General features: G+C 47.2%; 1 protein-coding gene across 4 annotated transcripts in view; it reads left to right on the top strand.

Moving 5' to 3' along the window:
- Positions 1-6,539: 6,539 nt before the first annotated feature.
- LOC115092720 (disintegrin and metalloproteinase domain-containing protein 9-like) overlaps positions 6,540-22,191 on the top strand; it is a 978,865-nt gene continuing 963,213 nt past the window's right edge. For all 4 annotated transcript variants that reach the window (XM_029603963.1, XM_029603962.1, XM_029603965.1 and 1 more), the window contains exon 1: positions 6,540-6,755. In XM_029603963.1, the coding sequence (XP_029459823.1) occupies positions 6,683-6,755 (73 nt within the window). In that variant the 5' untranslated portion in view covers positions 6,540-6,682. The remainder of the gene's footprint in view (positions 6,756-22,191) is intronic.

Here is a 22,191-nt window from a genome sequence, read left to right as displayed (position 1 = left end):
TTGTCTGTGATTCTATCCTAATGGGAGGGGGCTATTCAACTCCATTAAAAGTCATGACGGAACACTATAGGGAAGTGTTCGATAGACATAAATGTACTAAACCCGGAATGATTCAACGATGTACCCATAGGTGGCCCAGTTTGTGTGTAAATTGGCCTCCGGTAGGAACTTTCGATTTCCAAACGGCCACGAGGGTCCAGAAAATAGTTAGTGAAGAAGGGAATCCGGGTTGCCCTGAGGATATACCGTACATAACTGCTTGGATTGCAGTTATTGAAAATCCTCCGTCATGGGCAAAGAAGTTAGTGGAGGGAGCCGCCCTCGTAATGGTGGCTCAGGCGCACAAAATGGGGAACTGGAAGTCCCCATTATTAATTAAGGATTGTAATGTATGTAACTGCTATCTGTGAATTGCAAGCACATGTACCAGGGATTTTTTTAATTGTTTTAATTGTTTTAAACCCTAATAAGAAGAGATTTTGGGTTACAGATGCTGCACAAGACTACTATACAACAAATTAATGTACAGTGTTAAGTTAAAATACTGATTTGATTACTGGAGAATGCATTTACTGGTGTTGAAGTTTAGAACTTGATGGCAGTTAAGGGTTAACGGCAGAGATAATTACAGGAGAGAGGAGGGAATCGAGCCAGAGGAAAAAAAAAAAAAAGACGTTGAGCCAGTGCGTAGTGCATTCAATATGGCTGTGCGTTTCAATGCTGGCGTTGTTAATCAGAAGCTTTCAGTTTTCTCATATCTTCTATCCCAGTGTCCTCCCTATGCTTATCTTTCTATTCTCTAATACCATGTTAATTATTGTTCTTACTTGTCTCCTATATATTATCTGTTATTTAAAAGTTACATTGGAACGCATGATAAAGTATGAACTCTCTTTTGCTGACGCAGTTTATTTTGAAGCTGTCTCTGGGAAATTTAGAGAAATGATTAAGAATGGGTTCTTTGTTAAAGTTTTTCTTGTTGCTTCTTTGGCTAGCAGTAGTTAAATATGCAGAGCTACTCCCTGTTTTAAGGAACTGGCAAGATAAGACAGCCAAGCATGTGCAGCGCTGACTGTGGGAATTACAGGATGCCGTTTGTAAAAAAAAACAAAAACGGAGAAAACAAAGACTTAATATTAAAAATTTTGATTCATTGGCAGGCGCAAGATAAGGATTATTGGAAGTTGTGGGCAAGAGAAGGGGCCACTATGCAAGATTAGGAACAAGAGCAAATATGAGTCGGCCCAAATGATAAAGTAGTAGCCCCCACACACACACATATATATATATATATATTGCAATTATGTTCTTTGACCACTGGTGGGGGCTGGGCTCTGGCTATTACCATATGTTCTTAGTGTTTGCAATGTAATTGATACAAGGCTTCCAAGGGTTTGATCATCACTCCTGCACACCTAAAGCGCCCCCCCTGGATCCTTGCCTGCAGATCCAGGTTGACTTTATTGAATTAACCCAATGCCAAACTTACAAGTATGAAGGAGGCAATGTTTTGCAGCTTCTCAGCCTCGTCAGAACTGATTTGCCTCCAGGCGCAGGTCACCTATTCAATTTCCAGATGGATTGTGATCTTTTCATCGTATTTTGAGATGTATGGGAACAGGGATCAGGAAGAGAAGAAAAGGGCCCGTCCCTGCAACCAGGAACTTAATAATAGAGACCCGACATCCGAAAGAAGCTGCAGAAGGCCGAAGGCTTTGAGGGCATGAGCCTCAGCCAGTTAAAAGCTATAGCAGACCAGGTATGTGGAAATAGAGAAGTGGAAGAGAAAAGAGAGAAGCAAGTAGAGACATGAAGGAGAAAGTGACTGTTAGCCGCCGCTCTCGAGGACACGCGGACGGGAAGGAGCCAAGACAATGGCAGACCGCGAAGAGGAGGGGGAACAAGACCCCCCTTTGGGAAAGAATCAGTGTGCGTACTGCAAAAATGAAGGCCATTGGAAGAGAGACTGTGAAGAATGGCAAAAGAAATACGGGAGCCCTGCAGTGAATACTAGCGACAAAAATGGACCTGCACCGACACAAAGGGGCCGAGGAGGAAGGAGATCGGACAACCCCCACTGGCAGATGGCGGGGGAGGCGACAAGGAGCATACAGCCTGAAGAGACCGGGAGGGAAGAATCCCCACTGACCCTCTGGTGGAGATCCACGAGGTAACACAACAAAAATCAGGGGCCTGTTGGACTCAGAGGCCAACGATCTGTCATGACTGCACCAATCGGCCCCCCCGACGAAAGAGACTGTTTCTATAGTGGGTGCCTCAGGTCAGGTACTCACTGCCCCTCTGCAGAAAGAATGAAGTATACAAGTAGGCGGGATCATGGTATCCCTTATCGGATGGAACCTGCTGTGTAAGCCTCAGACCACATTGAGATTTCAACCAACAGGGGAAGTTAAAGCCTCCTTCGGGGACCATCCAGTGATACTCATCTGTCCCCTCCAAGAAGAATGGAGACTACATCTTCCCATAGTCGAACGAACCATCGAACATCGATATGAAAACAACACCCCCCTCAACAAAAACGAAGACAACTGATGGATAGTGTACCCCAAGTATGGTTCGAACAGAACCCGGGAGGAATAGCTATCGACGCTACCCCCCATATGGATAGAGATGAAACAGAATGCACAGGTGATTAATCAACCTCAATACCCCATTCCATATATGGCCAGGCAAGGAATCCAGATACATCTGCAGAGACTGTACGACTTGGGCATTCTCCGACGAATCCGATCTGCTTGGAACACCCCTTTGTTGCCCGTAAAGAAACCTGGATCTGATGATTATCGACCAGTACAAGACCTACGGAAAGTGAATAGTCAAGTAGAAGATCTAGTAGCCCTCGTGCCAAATTCATATTCAATCTTGGCTCAAGTCTCTCCTGCATCAAAGTGGTACAGTGTCATTGATCTCAAAGATGCCTTCTTCTCCGTCCCGGTGGCGGAGGAATGTCAGAAGATTTTTGCTTTCACATGGGAAAATGCACCTACTGGAATAAAGCAGCAGTACACATGGACTCGTTTGCCTCAAGGGTTTAGGCACTCACCTACGCTGTTCGGTGAGCAACTGGCAAAAGACTTGAAGATGTACCAAGTCATGTATGGGCCAGTAATACAATACGTGGATGATCTTCTGGTGTTTCGAGAGACGTACCTCGAATGTGAAGTATCCACTCTTCAGCTGCTAAAGACGTTGTACTCAAAAGGATATTGTGCAAGTAAAAAGAAAGCGCAAATCTGTGAGTTGGAAGTAGAATATTTAGGCTTCCAAATACGTGGAGGAACCCGTTGTCTGGGAATTTCTCGCACCAGTTCAATACGAGGTCAACCTGTACCCACTTGTAAGAAGGAACTCCGAGCGTTCCTTGGAGCTGCAGGATACTGTAGACTGTGGATTGCTAACTATGCAGTTATGGCCCAACCCCTGTACGACAAGTTGCGGGGTAAGGAATCAGAGTCTCAAACTTTTCAATGGGAAGGACACGAGCTAGCAAGCTTACGTCAATTAAAAGAAGCCTTAATTGAACCACCTGCTTTAGGATTGCCAGATGTAATGAAACCATTCCATCTATTCGTCGATGAAAAGAAAGGAATGGCCATTGGGGTATTGACTCAAACTCTAGGCTCATGGGAGCGACCTGTTGCATATCTCTCAAAAGGAATGGACAATGTTGCAAAAGGATGGCCTGGTTGCCTTCAAAGCATTGCGGCTGCATGCTTACTAATTCCAGAAGCAGTCAAATTAACTTTTGGTCAAACTCTGAACGTAACAACTCCCCACACCATTCAAGGACTGCTAGAGACCCATGGACCAAAATGGATGACTAATTCACGTCTCGTCAAGTATTAAGCCTTACTGTGTGAAACACCTGAAATTCAAATACAAGACAGCAAAAACTTGAATCCGGCCACTCTTATGCCGGCACCTGAACCAGTTGCCCATGATTGTGAAGAAGTCATGACTACAATACATTCCAGTAGACCAGACCTGAGGGATCAACCCTGGCAAGGAGCTTGGACTTTATTAACTGATGGGAGCAGCCAAATCATTCATGAGATACGTTCTGCTGGATATGCTGTTGTATCCGAAGATGAAATCGTTGAGGCTCAACCTCTTCCCCCAGGAACGTCTGCACAAAAAGCTGAACTAATTGCCCTTACTCGAGCTCTGCAGTTGGCAGAAGGAAAACTGTAAATATCTATACAGACTCTAAATATGCCTTTCTTACAATTCAAGTGCATGGAGCATTATAGAGGGAAAACAATTGAACAATGCATCAGAAGTACGTGAATTACTAGACGCAGTTTGGCTACCTCGCAAGGTGGCTGTAATGCATTGCAAAGCACACACCAGGAAATCAAACCCTATTGTCAAGGAAATCAGAGAGCAGATGAAGCAGCAAAAAGGGGCAACTCGGGAACCCTTCCAAGCAGTATTAATTGCATCGAATCATCAGGCTTCAGGCAGTCCTGGAGCTCATCACCAACGACTGCTTTCGCTCTTAAACTCTGGGCAAAACAAAATACCAAAATTATGACTGCAGTGTACCAGAATAGATTGGTTTTAGATTATCCTCTGGCCCAGGAAGGAGGGTTTGTGGAACATTTAACCTCTCCAATTGTTGTTTACAGGTAGATGACCAAAACAAGGTTATCCAAGACATCACTGATCGCATGGTCAAGATGGAACACGTCCCTGTCCAGCAGTGGAATAGTGCTTGGGACTGGACCAATGGATTCCGTGGTTGGTTTTCCATGATCGGTGGATTTAAGAGCTTGTTTGTTATCCCAGCCAGTTTAATTCTGTTTTGTCTTTTAGGACCCTGAATTATTCCTTTCTTGCTCAAACCGCCTTCGTCGGGTGATGAAGGACATTGCTGAACGCAAAACAGCCACGCAGCTCCTGTCACTGTACATGTATTCCTCTGAGCCTATAGAACCTGTTTAACCATCCTCATGTTTTATCCTGGGCCATCTTCCCATACATGACAAGTTCGGGCTACAAAGGGGGGTGGAGCCATTAGGGCCCATCCGTCTCAAACCCGTGAAGAAACCATCGGACTGTTTGGGAAATTAGGGCCCCCTGAGAACTCAAATTGCTAATTTTTCTTGTTTCTGTTTCTTTCAGCTCCACAGTTGCGTTGTGATGGTGTGATACTTTTCATAAATAATGATAAGTATCAAAGGGGGGAATGAAGGGGTCTGAACGCTTCAACCTGACAAAGGACTTCATGTACCAGAATTCCCTGCTTCATGACGGGTTTACTTACAGTCTGCAATACAGCTGTAATTAGGACATTGAGAAACTCTCTGTCAGCACATTGCACATTTTCATTTTTTGGCTTCGCTGTTCTTATTCTCTGATAAGCTTTCACTGCTGTAACCTAGATTAGAACAATGGATGTATTATGTGATGGGCTGTATTACTGCAGACTCGCGAATTCCTTTCCAGAACTGCAAGTCCCAGCAGCCTCTCCTGCAGAACATGGGAGAAGTTTCACGAAAGTTCCAGGGTGTCTAGGGAGGGGGTCAGTAGCCCCTTCAGCCGGAATATGCTTGCTCAGCAATGCTTAGAACGCATGTGTAAAAGATAAGAACTGTAAAGTGCATAAGAGTCTGCTCCTGGAGGGGAGGGGCATGCAGTTGTACTGAGCCTTTGTCTTAGCTGCATCTTGCTGGCAATAAAAGTCTATCTTTACGGATCAGTTGTCTGGACCTCCTTACTGACTAAAAAGAGACGGTTACAACATCACAGCAGGGAGATCCCAACATTTGGCAAACTGAAATCACTTAGCACCATTTTGTTTGCCTTTTTTTCATTCTATCTTTATCCTTTTTGAGATATGGTCTGCAGAAATGAACAGTTACAGTTTTCTGTATTTTCTGATATTTCTAAGATCACTCAGAGAAAGTGGAAATTGTTTTACTATTTTCTTTGATTTATAGTCCACATTTAAGGCACTTCAAAGAGGGTTACATTTAAGTACTGTAGGCATTTCCCTATCCCCAGAAGGCTGACATTGTAAGGGTCTTGTTTGAGGAAATGGAGGGTGAACTGACTTCCTCAAGTCTGGCTTCCCTGGTTTGCAGCCCACTGCTCTAACCACTAGGCTAATCCTAGGGTTTTTCACTTCGGTGCATTATTTTTCCTGTTTCCATGCAAATATCTTATTAAGCTCAATAATGTGTCTTATAAGTTACATTTCCTTTAAAACAAGACCATTCATTTTGTTCTTAAGTGATAAATATGCAAAGGAGGGCAAATCGTTGGCTATGGGATTAGGTCCGCCCCGCGTCTTTATCAAATTTTCCCGTGGATTGTGTTATTGCTATTCTTCTATATGGTGAACTACATTTAGAACTACTTGTATTTGAGATTTTTTTTCTTTTATATTATACAGTTGTTGATGCACCTAACTCCGACATGTCTTTAGTGTTTTCCCCACCATGAGAGAAAAGCCCGTGCATACCAATATTTCTCGTTGAAGCCATTGGGCAATAGCAGAGCCGCTATCCACCTCGCACCGCTTTACCCCCGAATACGTGTCGGCAGGAACATTCCACACCCCTGACGGTTGGAGCTGGAGCAAGCGTTTTCCAACGGTCTTAAGTTGTCACCCACTAGCGAACCTCCGCCTTCAGGAAATTTGCGGGCCCCACCCAACATGAGGGAGCGCGGCTCGTTTTTCCTGCCAGGCCTGCTGCTGCTGCTGCTGAGCGCTCTCACAACCGGCAACGGTAAAACGCTACTCATCCCTCGTAGCCCCCCCTGGCAGGCGGAGATCCTGTCTAGCCTTGGGGAATCGCCTGTAGGGACCGTAGTACGGGCCCAAAAAGCTAAGAGACCTCAGCCGCTTTTGCGGATATGCAGTGGGAGACTGCGAGTTTCGGGAGGGAGACGGGATGTGGAGACGAAAACGGTAGCGGTTCTGCTTTAAAAAACACACGAGCTTTGAAAGCTTCCTGAAGAAAGAGAATGCCTAGCGTATGTAGTAGGTGTGATCAACACACATTATCGCTTCGCATCTCCCGACTCTTATTTGCATCCCTCAGGACATTCCCAAAGTGTAGTATCCAAAGGCCGCCTCAGTTTTGGGGGAGGTGAACTATTAGGGACTGGCTTTCATGGAATGCATCAAATATTTATCAAGTTTTAGTAGTTTCAGACACTTATTAAATGACCAACAAAAGAGCTGTGGTCTAGAGACTAAGGTTTAATATTTTAAAAAATGCAGAATAATATATTTAGGATGCACAAACTCAAGGGAAAGGTACAGTATTGGAGGCGGAATTCTAAGCGCAGAAGAAGAGTGGATTCTGGGGGAGTTTGTATCTGATGATCTTAAGGTGGATAAAGTAACTGCAAAACCCAGAAAAATGCTTGGCTGCAAAAGAAAAGGTATGGTCAGCAAAAAAAGGGAAGTGATATTGCCTCTGTGTAAGTCCTTGCTCAGACCGTGACACCTCATTTGGAATACTGAGTACAATTCTGGAGACTGCGCCTTGTAAAGCAGTGGCTCTCAACCAGTGTGTCCCGACACACCAGTGTGTTGCCACATTTCCGGGTCCCCTGCTGACCCAGTTGCTCCCCCTACCCGAGCAAGAAAGGTCCTACACCCGGGCTTAAAACGCTGAAAGCCGGGTAGAACGCGGCAGGAGAGCAGGAGGCACTGGCATGCTCTCTGCTTCCTGCAGCCCGGAAGAGGAAGTGGTGAGCGGGTGCGTGCACAGGAAGAAGAGACCTTGCTAGTGCGCTCGGAATTGGCCCGAAGAAAAGAAAGGTGCGGTCTGAAGAATGAGCAGCGCAGCTCAGAGAAAAACGAATGTCGTCAACCCCCGCGGTCAATGGGAATCCTTGCTCCGCGAGGGCTGAAAATGAAGTAGGTTCCTTCTGCCTTTAGGGTTAGGTGTGGAGGAGGCTGCTGCTGCCGCTAGTTGCTGGGAGAGTGAGTGAATGAACAAGCATGTGTGTTTGAGATCCTGTGTGTGTGTGAGTGAGATCTGGTTTAGGTGAGGGAGCATGTGAGTAGAGCTTGTGTGTAAATGAGAGAAAATGAGAGCATGTGTGTCACATGTGAACGTGGTCTGTCAGGTGTGTCACAATGGGAAAAAGGTTGAGAACCACTGTTCTAAAGGATATAAACTGGTTAGAGTGGTCCAGAGGGTGGCTAAGAAAATGATCAGTCATTCTAAAGCAAATGGGGACAGACAAAGATCTGAACACATATAGCTTAGAGGAAAAGGGAGATATGATATAGACATGTAAATCTCTTAAAGGTTTCCAGGTACAGGAGGCTAGCCTCTTTAAATGGAAAGGAGGTTCTAGAACAGTCATGGGACGAGGGTGAAAGAGGATAGACTCGGGAGCAGTCTTAGGGCAGTGGATGTATGGAATGGCCTCCCAGTGGAGGTAGTGAAAGCAAAAATGGTATCTGAATTCAAGAAAACATGGGATAAATGCAAGGGATCTCTGATGGAGTGATGAGAATTGTAAGAGCTTGATAAAGTGATTGGGCAGACTAGATGGGTCTTTTCTACCGTCTTATTTCTAAGTGACATGTGGTGCATGTGGTACATTGTCACTTAGGTTGAAAGAATACCAGAGATATATCGAGTTTGCTTTCTAATTACCATATTTTTTGCTCCATAAGACGCACTTTTTCCCCCCCAAAAGTGGGGGGGAAATGTCTGTGCGTTTTATGGAGCGAATGTAGCATCACAGACCTCAAGAAACCTCTCGCTGTTAGAGAATTAAAATAAAAGCTCACCATTTTGCCGCAAAGCAGCTCCATTTTCGAGTGGGGGACAGCCTACCAAACCGGGAATTAAAATTTAAAAAAAAAAGCTCAGTTTCGCCGCAACCTGGCTGTTTTCGGGCGGGGGATGGGCGCGCAGCCTACTAAACCGGACATTAAAATAAAAAACCAAAAAACTCACGTTTCGCTGCAAACTGGCTCCGTTTTCGAGAGGGGGAAGGGTGCGAAGCGCGGTCTACCAAATCGGGCATTAAAATAAAAAAAAAAAAGCTCACAGTTGTCCGCCGGTGAGCTTTTTTAAAAATTTTAATGCCCGATTTGGTAGGCTGCGCTGCGCGCCCGTCCCCCACCCGAAAACGGAGCCGATGCCCGCCGTAGAGGTTTCACCACTGCTGGAAGGCGAAGGACAGCCTACCAAACCGGGAATTAAAATTTAAAAAAAAAGCTCAGTTTCGCCGCAACCCGGCTGTTTTCGGACGGGGGACGGGCGCGCAGCCTACCAAACCGGACATTAAAATAAAAAAAAATAAAAAACTCACATTTCACCTCAAACCGGCTCCGATTTTGGGCGGGGGACGGGCGCGCAGCGCGGCCTACTAAATCAGGCATTAAAATTTTAAAAAAGCTCACTGTCCGTCCCCCACCCAAAAAACGGAGCCGATGCTCGCCGTAGAGGTTTCACCACTGCTGGAAGGCTTCAGATCCTGCCTCCTCCTCTCCCCCCCCCCCCCCCCCCCCAACAGAAGTGCTACAGAGCGTGGGAAACAGAGTAAAGGCACATGCAGGCAATCTTCCACTCGAGTGACAAAAGGCAAAGAGCCTGGAGCCACTTCTGGTAAGGGGGGATTGAGGGGGGAATGCTGCTACATTGGGGATGGAAGATGAGAGAGAGGGAGATTCTTGGCAGGGGAGAGAGGGATTTTTATACAGGGGAAGTGAGGTAGAGAGGGAGATGCTGTATACTGTATATTTGTAAACCCCTTTTTTGGCTTTCCCTTTGAAAAGGGGCACAGTTTTGGGTGCTGCTGAGCCCCTACAAAACTCAGTATGGTGCCGATAGAATTCTCTGTGGGGGTGAGATAAATATCACTCCAGGATTCTAGAGACACAAGAAACAGTCCAGCAAAATGACACTCCTCACACACTGGTTTATTCCAATCACAAAACTTTATTGAAAAAAAAGATAGAATTTCAAAAATTAACACAAATCTCTTTCTGAAAACTTCCAGAAAAACAGAAATACAGTTCAATAGAATACACAAAAATTAGCACTGACAGTTCCTGTGGCACCTCTTTTGCCTCTTCCTCCTTTTGGCTCCCCAGAAATTCCGGTAAATGTGGGAAACTGATTATCCCAGCAGCTCTTCAGACATGGATCTCCTCTCCTGTGATTGAGACAGATACTGTAATCCTTCCAAAGTATGGTGGATTGGAGAAGGGGATTGGGTGAGAGACATAAAGTCAGGGGCGGATTGGCCTATCGGGGGATTGGGCATCCCCTGGTGGGCCAGTCGCTCTGGTCACGTGGTCTGCCGAGTGCGGCCACGACAGAGCCGAGCTCAGCAGACCATGGGGTATCTCCTGGGCCGGCTTGGGCAGAAAATCCCCGGGCTGATCTTTCTTTCATTACTGTGTTTTCTTGCAGTAAAATACCACAGTCTCATGCTACATATGGTACAAAGATGTCAAAGCAGAAAAGGCAAGCATATAAAATTCCTTTTAAACTAAAGGTAATAAAATATGCTAAGGAACATGGAAACAGAGCAGCGGAGAAACATTTTGGGTCATCTCCAACTGAAAAAATGATATGGGAGTGGAGGAAACAGGAGGATCAGCTGCAGAAAGCAGATAAAAGTAAGCACACTTTTCGTGGGCATGCTGCAAAGTGGCCACAGTTAGAAATGGACATGAAAGAATGGATCACATGTCACAGGAATAATGGCTTCTCAGTCTCTACAAAAATGATAATATATGAAGCCAAACGCATTGCTGTACAGAAAGGCATTTAGGATTTTACTGGATCACCATCGTAGTGCTTCAGATATATGAGGCGATGTGGCCTTGCTATGCGCCCCAAAACTAGAATTGCGCAAAAAAATGCCAAAAGAATACAAATCAAAGATTGTGTCTTTTCACAAATTTGTAATCGATGCTAGGAAAAAAAATGATTTTGAAATTGGCCAGTTTGGGAATATGGATGAAGTCCCGCTAACCTTTGATGTGTTCGGCGGCCGTGGTGCACCACGACCGCGGCCCCCTACCTTGTCCGCGGCATTCCCTCGCCGTGGGAGCCCCGGGGTAGGGCTATGATTCGGGCCGTCGCTCCCGCGCAGTCTCCGGTGCTGCCCGCTGCAGGGGGAGCCGTCCTGCTCCCCCCTCGCAGCGTCCAGCGGCATCTCTCCTCCGCGGGGGAAAATCCAAGATGGCCGCCACCATCCTTAGGTGCGAGTTCGCGCCTCCTCTACAGATTTAAAGGGACCTAATCCCTTTAATTGGCTTCACCTGTTCCTGATCAGCCTAGGCAGGGGAAATATAAAGGGAAGCTTCCTCTGCTCCTTCAGTGACTTGGCAACGGACTCCAGCGCTGTCTGGTCTGCTTGCTTCGGTGAGTTCCTTGAGCTTTGGATCCTGTTCCTGTTTCGTCTTGGTGTTCCTGGTTCCTGACTTCGGATTGGCTTACGGTGATTCTCTGGTGTACAACTTCGGATTGGCAAGTGGTGATTCCCTGGTGTGTGACTTCGGACTGGCAAGTGGTGATCCTTCGGTGTGTGACCTCGGACTGGTGAGCGACGACCCTCTGGCACTCGACCTAGGACTCCTTCTAGACTACCGCCTCCAAGGGCTCGCCTAAGTCCCAGCGGCCCGGGTTCCTACGGGCTCCTCCCGGGGGGACCGCGAGCTTCCAGGGCGAAGCTCCAGTCAGCCCTTGCACCGACACCCTGACCTCTCAAAGGTCCGCCTAAGTCCCAGCGGTCTGGGTCCCTACGGGCTCCTCCTGGGGGGACCACAGACCCAATGGTGAAGACGCAGCTCCTCTTCTCGTTTCTTCATCCGCTTCCGCAGTCGCCTCAATCTCCAGTGCCCAGGGTCAGCTGGTCCCATCTTCTGCTCTGCCTCGCCACCCGACAAGAGAACCTACAGATCCTCCGAAAGGTATACCATCCTCCCGTCGGCCAAGGGTTCACAAGCCTGAGCATAACAGATTGCCAAGTCCATGGACCCGGCAGAGGCATCTGCCTGCCATGCCATTCCGGGAATGGCCCAGCACCTGGTGGACCAGCAGAAAACCCTGGACGCCCTGGTTTCCTCCATGTAGAGTTTAACCCAACGTCTCTGTCTGGGGCTCAAGGAGCCCGCGCTACTCAGTCAAACACTGCCCAGGCCTCCAGGGGTGACCTGGGGCATGTAACTCTAACTCAACTACCGGCGCCCTCTCGATACGCCGGAGATGTGAAGTTGTGTCGAGGATTCCTCAGCCAGTGCCAGGTCCAGTTCTCCTTGCTGCCGGTGCAGTTTCCCAGCGACCTAATCAAAACCAGCTACATTATGTCCTTGCTTGACGGGAAGCCTCTGATTTGGGCCTCCCATCTGTGGGAGAGAAGGGATCCTATCTTCAGGGACTTGAGTCAGTTTCTGTCTGCCTTCCGGCAGATGTTTGATGAACCCATCCGCAAACCCACTGCGGTCTCAGAATTGCTCCGACTGCGACAGGGTACTCAGACTGTGGCCGAGTACGCAACGGAATTCTGCACCCTGGCCGCAGAACTGAATTGGAGGGAAGATTGCCTGCATGGAATCTTCCTGGAAGGGCTAGCCCCCCGCCTTCAGAATGAGCTAGCAGCGAGAGAACTCCCGGATGATCTCAATGCCATTATAGAATTGGCCAACCGAGTGGATCGCCGAATGAGGTTTCACCTTCCAGTAGTTAAGGTGGCGAGATGGCCCTCACCTCCGCCCAGAGGCGCATCTGAATCCCTTCGGGCACCAGCCAAGGAACCCATGGAAGTGGGACGTGGGAAGTTGTCCTCCCGCAAACGCCATCTGCGAATAAAGAAGGACCTCTGTTTTTATTGCGGCGCAGCGGGCCACCGGATAGCCGCATGCCCTGCGCGATCAGAAAACTCCTGTGCCTAGGACCAGGAGGAGGCCTCTTCCTAGACTCAACTTCATCTGCACCTCCATTAACTGTTCCAGTGGCGCTAACATCACCCGCGGTTGAGTTTCATACGTTAGCCCTGGTCGACTCAGGCGCCGGCGGCAATTTCATAATGCAGAAATTGGTGGAGCACCTGAAAATTCCTCTGGCCCACATCCCTGCTCCTTTGGTCATCTCTTCCATCCAAGGGAGACCCCTCCCAGGTCGCGTGATCCACATGACAGAACCTACCCAGTTAAGGGTCGGGCTCCTTCATCGCGAAGAGATGACATTCCAGTCCTGGAGCACTCGATGCACCCGGTAGTCCTGGGCCTTCCGTGGCTCCAAGAACACGGTCCCCAGTTTGACTGGAAGACTTTACAACTGACCCATTGGGGTCCAAGCTGTCATGATAACTGTCTTCAATCCGTAGTCCCAGTCTCTGCTCCGTGGCATCCACCAGTCTTCCAGGCCTGCCGGCCCCCTATGCTTTATATGCGGATGTATTCTCGAAACAAAAGGCCGAGATTCTCCCGCCTCATCGAACCTTCAATTGCGTCATCAATCTTCTCCCTGGCACTGAGCCTCCTCTAGGACACACCTACGCCCTCTCTCCTGCAGAGACGCAGGCCATGAATGAGTATATCAGAGAAAACCTGGATAGGGGCTTCATTCGGAAGTCAAAATCCCCCGCAGGGGCTGGATTCTTCTTCGTCGGGAAGAAGGATGGAACACTTCGCCCCTGCATTGACTTCCGGGGCTTGAATGCTATAACGATCAAGGACCGTTATCCCTTGTCTCTCATCTCTGAACTCTTTGACCGGCTACAGGGTGCGAGGAACAACCTCATTCGAATTAAGGAAGGAGATGAATGGAAGACGGCCTTCAATACCCATGACGGCCACTATGAGTACTTAGTGATGCCCTTCGGGCTTTGTAATGCCCCCGCAGTATTCCAGAATTCTATGAAGGAGATACTCCGCGACCTCCTGTACCAATGCGTGGTGGTATATTTGGACGACATCTTGATTTTCTCCGATACCTTGGCCGCTCACCGGCGGCACGTCGTCCAAGTCTTACAACACCTCAGGGAACATAAGCTGTATGCGAAGCTCGAAAAGTGCCTGTTTGAGCAGTAGTCTCTTCCCTTCCTGGGATATATAGTCTCCAGTCAGGGGTTTTGCATGGATCCGCAAAAGCTAAGTGCCATTCGGGAATGGCCACAGCCGTCCGGGCTCAAGGCACTCCAAAGGTTTCTGGGCTTCGCAAACTATTACCGCTCTTTTATCCCTCATTATGCGTCCATTGTTGCCCCGATGACAGCCCTGACCCGGAAAGGCGCAGATTCCAAAAAGTGGCCTCCGGCAGCAGAGGCCGCCTTTCGTCGTCTCAAGGAAACATTCATGCAGCAACCATGCCTTCGGCATCCGGATCTGCAACGTTCCTTCTTTATTGAGGTGGACGCATCTTCGGAGGGAATAGGGGCCATCCTGAGCCAGGCCTCCGAGGGCCATAAGCTACGTCTGTGTGCCTTCCTCTCCCGCCAATTCTCGCCTGCAGAGCGGAACTATGCCATCGGCGACAATGAGCTCTTGGCCATCAAGGTGGCCTTAGAAGAGTGGCGCCCATGGCTGGAAGGGACACAACACCAGTTTACGGTCTTCACAGACCATAAGAATTTAGAATACTTGCATCGGGCACAACGGCTCAACCCACGACAAGCCCAGTGGGCCCTGTTCTTCACCCGTTTCAATTTTATTCTCCGATACAGACCGGCTGGGAAGAATATTAAGGCCGACGCCCTATCATGGGTATTTGATTCAACGGAAGGTTCTGAGGAACCATAGTACATTATTGAGCCATCCCGTATCCTCCTGTCGGCTACCACAACCATTCCGCCTGGGAAAACTCTGGTCCCGCCACGTTTGCGGAAACAAGTACTGGCATTGGCTCACGATTCCCGCTGTTCCAGCCACCCAGGGCAATCCCGCACGTTGCAGACCCTGCGCCGGTACTACTTGTGGCCAAAGGTATATAAGGATGTCTGGGCTTATGTAGAGTCTTGCCAGACCTGTGCTCGCCACAAGAGGATCTCCGGTTCGCCCCCAAGGTTACTTCAACCATTACCCGTGCCTTCTGAACCGTGGACCTATGTGGCAACTGACTTTGTGGTGGACCTGCCACTATCCAATGGCAACACTGTAATATGGGTGGTAGTCAATTGCTTTAGCAAGATTGCCCACTTCGTGCCTTTGCCAGGAATGCCGTCTGCACCTCAGCTGGCCCAGCTGTTCGTCCAGCACATCTTCAGGCTTCATGACCTAGCTAAAGGCATCCTGTCTGATCGAGGGCCTCAATTTACCGCCATATTCTGGAGGGCTCTTTGCCAGAAGTTCGACGTCACCCTAGATTACACGTCTGCTTAACATCCACAAACCAACGGTCTCGCAGAGAGAACAAACCAGACCTTGAAGCAATTCCTTCGTCTGTATGTTAATGAGAAACAAGATGACTGGGCTAGCCTGCTACCCTGGGCCGAATTTGCGCTAAATTCCCATATCTCCGCAGCTACAGGATCCTCCCCGTTTCAGATAGTGTATGGGAAGCAGCCACGCCCGCCACTGCCTGTTCCCATCACGGTTGCATCTCCGACAGCGCAACTCTCTGCCGATGAATTGCATCGTCTGAGGATATCCACGCAACTCGCCTTGATCAGGGCCGGCAAGGCAGCTAAGAGATATGCTGACCAGCACAGAAGGCCGTACCTGCCTCTCAAGCCGGGCCAGAAGGTTTGGTTGAGCACGCAGTTCATCCGCTTGAAGCTGCCATCATCGCGACTGGCCCCGCGATTCATCGGACCGTTTTCCATCATCCGGCGGGTAGGTGCTGTCTCGTATCAACTTCGTCTCCCTCCGTCTCTCAAGATTCACAACACCTTCCACATCTCCCTACTGAAGCCTCTGGTATTATCATGGCCTTCCAGCATGCCTCCAACCCCGCAATCTGTTGCCGCTGAAGATGGCCTCACCTATCAAGTCCGAGAGGTCCTAGATGTGAGGAAGCACAGGAAGAAATGGGAGTACCTGATAGTTGGGAAGGCTTCGGCCCCGAGGAAAACTCATGGGAACCACTGGCTAATATCCTGGACTGGAATTTTCTGGAGCAGTTCCAAAAGGACCATCCAGCTAAACCCAGGCCTCCGGGGAGGCGCCCTAAAGTGAGGGGTACTGTTGTGTTCCGCGGCCGTGGTGCACCACGACCGCAGCCCCCTACCTTGTCCATGGCATTCCCTCGCCGAGGGAGCCCCGGGGGAGGGCTCTGATTTGGGCCGTCGCTCCCACGCGGCCTCCGGTGCTGCCCGCTGCAGGGGGAGACGTCCTGCTCCCCCTCGCGGCGTCTCTCCTCTGCGGGGGAAAATCCAAGATGGCCGCGCCTCCTCTACAGATTTAAAGGGACCTAATCCCTTTAATTGGCTTCACCTGTTCCTGATCAGCCTAGGCAGGGGAAGTATAAAGGGAAGGTTCCTCTGCTCCTTCAGTGACTTGGCAACGTCCTCCAGCGCTGTCTGGTCTGCTTGCTTCAGTGAGTTCCTTGAGCTTTGGATCCTGTTATTGTTTCGTCTTGGTGTTCCAGGTTCCTGTCTTCGGATTGGCTTACGGTGATTCTCTGGTGTACGACTTCGGATTGGCAAGCGGTGATTCCCTGGTGTGTGACTTCGGACTGGCAAGTGGTGATCCTTCGGTGTGTGACCTCGGACTGGTGAGCAACGACCCTCTGGCACTCGACCTAGGACTCCTTCTAGACTACCGTCTCCAAGGGCCCGCCTAAATCCCAGCGGCCCGGGTTCCTACGAGCTCCTCCCAGGGGGGACCACGGGCTTCCAGGGCAAAGCTCCAGTCAGCCCTTGCACCGACACCCTGACCTCTCAAAGGTCCGCCTAAATCCCAGTGGTCTGGGTCCCTACGGGCTCCTCCTGGGGGGACCACAGACTTCCAGTGGTGAAGACGCAGCTCCTCTTCTCGTCTCTTCATCTGCCTTCGCAGTCGCCTCAATCTCCAGTGCCTAGGGTCAGCTGGCCCCGTCTTCTGCTCTGCCTCGCCACCCGACGAGAGAACCTACAGATCCTCCGAAAGGTATACCATCCTCCCGTCGGCCAAGGGTTCACAAGCCTGAGCATTACAGATGTGCTATCTAACAGGACTGTTGATCTGAAAGGTGCCAAAACCATAACCGTGAAAACCTCAGGACATGAGAAAACCCATTACACGGTTGTGTTGTCCTGCTGTGCAGACAGCACCAAACTGCCACCGATGTTAATTTTCAAAAGGAAAAACATGCCAAAAGAAGCGATCCCACAAGGAGTTGTGCATGTTCATGAGAAAGGATGGATGGACGAAAATGGAATGAGAGTATGGTTGAAAAAGTGTGGTCCAAACGTCCTGGAGGGCTTCTGAAAAAACTGGCCTATTAGTGCTTGACCAGTTTAGAGCACATATTAGCGAAACCACAAAAAAGCGCTTTAAAGAAGTGAAGACTCATCTTGCTGTAATTCCTGGGGGTCTTACCAGCCAGTTGCAACCTCTCGACGTTTCCATCAGCAAACCGTTTAAAGTCTTTATGCGAGAAGAGTGGAACAAATGGATGGCTGCTGGTAATCATGATCTGACACCTACTGGACGAATGAAGAGGCCCACTATCACTCAAGTTTGTGAATGGGTGAAAACATCATGGCAGTCAGTGAAGGATGAAACTGTTGTATGGTCATTCAAAAAATGTGGCATTAGCAATGCCTTAGATGGCACTGCAGATGATATCATATAAGAAGATAGCGAAGAAAGTGATACCAGTGATTGTGAGCAACTGAGCTTCCTAAATTCTGACACTAGTGATGAAGAGTTCTTGGGGTTCCCAGACAACTAGAAGAGTACATGAATGTTAAAGTCTCTCCTCATTTGTTAATGACAGTGATGATGGTTCTTAATACTGGTGTTCACTTTACATTGTTGAAATATTATTCTGTTATATTTTAGCACACCATTTGGTTCAGAATATTTTTTTTCTTATTTTCCTCCTCTAAATCCTAGGTGCGTCTTATGGTCAGGTGCGTCTTATAGTGCGAAAAATATGGTATACAACAGGAGCTGTAGTTTATTAGGTTTGGGGATGGATGTTAGTTTAGCTATGTTGAGCTTTTGGTGGCGTTTAGTTATGGCTGGGGAAAGGGGTTGGGTATGATGCTTTGATTTCTCTGCTTTGGCATATGATCAATCAAATTGATTTTTTTAATTTTTGTCTGCTATTTGTTTTTATGATATATTTGCTGAGATTGTTTTTTATTTAGTTTTGTCTGATTTATTTATAGGCATATTTGTACTTGTATGAGACTAAGAAAAGCATATGAGACTTGTGATATTTGTTGAACACAACACAAAAGACTTCAGTGATTAAGTATCATTACTTGCTGATCTGTGGAGTGGTAATGGGAAAACTGAGTTACTTGTCCAATTCTTAGGCAGATTTCATATATGTTCATGTATCAGAAGTTTTGAATAGCTCTGTGTTATGGACTTGAGAGACTTTTCCTGGAGCTTTGTTTATGTCCATCACTGAATACAGTTCTTCACTGTTTCAATAAACATGTACTTTCCGGTTCCCACACCTCTGTCACTTTGTGAGGTAACTTTCCTTACTGTACACCATTTTTTCCCAGTAGACCAGATTTGTTACTCTGAAGAAAATGTGATTTAATAATTTCTGCAGAGAGATTTCTCTGCACACAGGCAAGCCAATCTCCACAAGTGAGTTATGCACCTCTCCAGCAGATAGTGGACATGCATTTTCCTTCTGGGGATTGCTTGTAGTTTAAAAAAAATAAAGAGGAAAAAGTGGACGATTTCAGGAGACAACAAGAAGCTGAATAGCAATGCTTGCCTCTTGAGGTGATACTAGTAGGTTCTTCCCTAAGATGAGTGCCTTGAGTCCAGAAGTTTTTTCAGGCATGAACATACAAAAAAAAAAAAAAAAAGCTTCAGGCCGATAGAGACTCGGTGGTGAAGGCTTTCACCTTCTCCCCTCGTAACTGGAGACCCATTCCTGCTTTCAGCCAAGGAGGGCTGAGCTTAGGTAAAAAAAAAAGAACAAAGTTAAAGACAACCAAGGGAAGTTTTCTTTTCTCTATCTCGTTCTTACAGGTCTTCCTTCTTCTGTGTTGGTTTTGGCGTCTTCTTGCTCACATCTCTCAGGAATTTAGTGGGGTGTGGAGGCGGCATAGGCTTGGGTTGTGCATGCTTTAGCTGAGCCCTGCTCATAGGCTTGGTATCTCGGGCCATGTGGTAGGCCACAGCGGTGCCTTTGCACGCTTTTGTGTGTGCATTCTTGCCACGTGGCAGTATAGTGACATCGGCACACACATGCATGACTACTTGTGTGCAAAAGGCCACGGCCTCTGTGCGCATGCTTCTGCGGCCTGCTGGTCTGCGTATTTTGAGTGCGTAGGTGAACAAGTATTGTGCATGCGCATGGCTGAGTGTATTGTGTGCGTAGCTGTGTGCATATTGTGCGAGTAGTTGAGCATCATTTTTCTGTGCGCATATTCTGCGTGCAACTGAGTGTGTACTTGAGCTCTTATCTTATTGAGGTGTGTGCAAACCGGTTCAGCATGGTGTTAAAAGAAGTCTAAGCACTTAGCGATTTGTGCTGAACATAAAAACATCACATACTGAGTCAGACCAAGGGTCCATCAAGCCCAGCATCCTGTTTCCAAGAGTGGCCAGTCCAGGCTATAAGAACCTGGCAGGTACCCCAAAACTAAGTATATCCCATGCTACTGATGCTAGTAAGTCAACTTGATTAATAGCAGGTAATGGACTTCTTCAAGAACTTATCTAAACCATTTTTATACCCAGCTATAGTAACTGCATTAACCAAATCCTCTGGCAATAAATTCCAGAGTTTAATTGTGCGTTGAGTGAAAAATAATTTTCTTCGATTAGTTTTAATGTGCTACATGCTAACTTCATGGAGTGCCCCCTAATCATTCTATTATCCGAAAGAGTAAATAACCGATTCACATTTACCCGTTCTAGACCTCTCATGATTTTAAACACTTCTATCATATCCCCCCTTAGCCGTCTCTTCTCCAACCTAAACAGTCCTAACCTCTTTAGATTTTCCTCATAGGGGAGGTGTTCCATCCCCTTTATCATTTTGGTCATCCTTCTCTGTACCTTCTCCATCGCAACTATATCTTTTTTGAGATGCGGAGACCAGAATTGTACACAGTATTCAAGGTTTGGTTTCACCATGGAGCGATACAGAGGCATTATGACATTTTCCATTTTATTCACCATTCCCTTCCTAATAATCCCTAACTTTCTGTTTGTTTTTTTGACTGCTGCAGCACACTGAGCCGACGATTTCAGTGTATTATCCACTATGATGCCTAGATCTCTTTCCTGGGTGAAAGCTCCTAATATGGAATCTAACATCATATAACTGTAGCATGGGTTATTTTTCCCTATGTGCATCACCTTGCACTTATCCACATTCAATTTCATCTGCCATTTGGGTGCCCAGTTTTCCAGTCTCACAAGGTCCTCTTGTAATTTATCACAATCCGCTTGTGATTTAAGTACTCTGAATAATTTTGTATCATCTGCAAATTTTATTACCTCACTTGTATTCCTTTCCAGATCATTTATAAATATATTGAAAACATGGGTCCTAGTAGAGATCCTTGAGGCACTCCACTATAATCCCTTTTCCACTGAGAAAATTGTCTATTTAATCCCACTCTCTGTTTCCTGTCTTTTAACTGGTTTGTAATCCACAAAAGGACATCGCCGCCTATCTCATGACTTTTAACTTTTCTTAGAAGCCTCTCATGAGGAATTTTGTCAAATGCCTTCTGAAAATCCAAATACACTACATTTTATTTATTTATGTATTTATTTATTTATTTATTTAAGGTTTTTATATACTGGCAATCATGAAAACATATCTTGCTGGTTACATAAAACGGGAGTGCAGAATATACATCAAACTAGAACTGTGGTGACCGAAGGTGCAGTTACATTTAACAAGGGTAGCAGAACTTGGAGAAAGGAGGAAGAGAGAGGAAAGAATAGAAATGGTTAAACGATATACAAATTAAATGCTATATACAGAAGGCATGGTTAAGGGCTGAATGTTTAGAGGAGTCATTAGAATATGTCATTAGATTGTGTCCGGGAAAGCTTGCTTGAATAACCAAGTCTTAAGTCTTTTCCTAAAAGTTAGGAGGCAGGGCTCCTGTCTGAGATCTGTAGGAATGGAGTTCCACAGGAGGGGGCCAGCTGTGGAGGTGGCACGATCTCTTAGGGTAATGTGTCTGGTCGTTTTCGCGGGGGGGGGGGGGTACTTGGAGGGAGCCTCTGTAGACATCTCTGGTAGGTCTTGTCGAGTTATATACTTGGAGAGGGATTTGTAGATCGAGGGTGGTGAGTTGATGTATAGTTTTGTAAATGACAGATATGGCTTTGTACATTATACGGAAGTGAACAGGTAACCAATGAAGCTCTTTCAGGATGGGAGATATGTGGTCTCTTTTCCTTGCGCCTGTCAGTAGTCGGGCTGCTGAATTTTGAACCTTCTGTAGTGGTTTGGAGTAGGATGAAGGCAGACCTAGCAATAGAGAATTGCAATAGTCTACTTTCGAAAAAATGACTGCTTGGATGATTGTTCTGAAGTCTTGAGCATGGAAAAGAGGTCTTATTCTTTTCAGGACCTGGAGTTTATAGAAGCAGTCTTTGGTTGTTTTGTTGATGTGTGCCTTGAAGTTTAGCCGGTTGTCTATTATCACTCCTAAGTCTCTAATTTGTGTGGTAGGAAGATTGGTAGGGAGAGTAATGTTAGAGATGTTGTTCTCAGGAGAGATGAGTAGGATTTCTGTCTTGGAGGAATTTAAGATGAGGTGTAGGCTGTTGAGTAGTTGTTTGATTTTTTGGTGGCATGATTCCCAGTAGTCAAGAGTTTTAGAGTATGTGTCTTTGATGGGGATGATGATTTGAATATCATCTGCGTATAAGAAGTACTTTAGATTGAGGTTGGTGAGAAGTTGGCAGAGAGGAAGAAGGTAAATATTGAATAGAGTCGGAGATAATGAAGAACCTTGTGGGACTCCTATGGCAGAGTCAAATCTTGAGGATTCCTTGTTTTGGAGTTTAACTTTGTAACCTCTGTTGTTGAGAGAGGTTTTGAACCAGGATAGGACGGTGCCGCTGATTCCTATGGACGACAGCTGGTT

Source organism: Rhinatrema bivittatum, chromosome 5 (assembly GCF_901001135.1).
Source record: "Rhinatrema bivittatum chromosome 5, aRhiBiv1.1, whole genome shotgun sequence".
In the NCBI taxonomy this organism is placed as follows: Eukaryota; Metazoa; Chordata; class Amphibia; order Gymnophiona; family Rhinatrematidae; genus Rhinatrema; species Rhinatrema bivittatum.
Note: the sequence above shows the minus strand (reverse complement) of the source record. Positions and strands in the feature narration are given on the sequence as shown.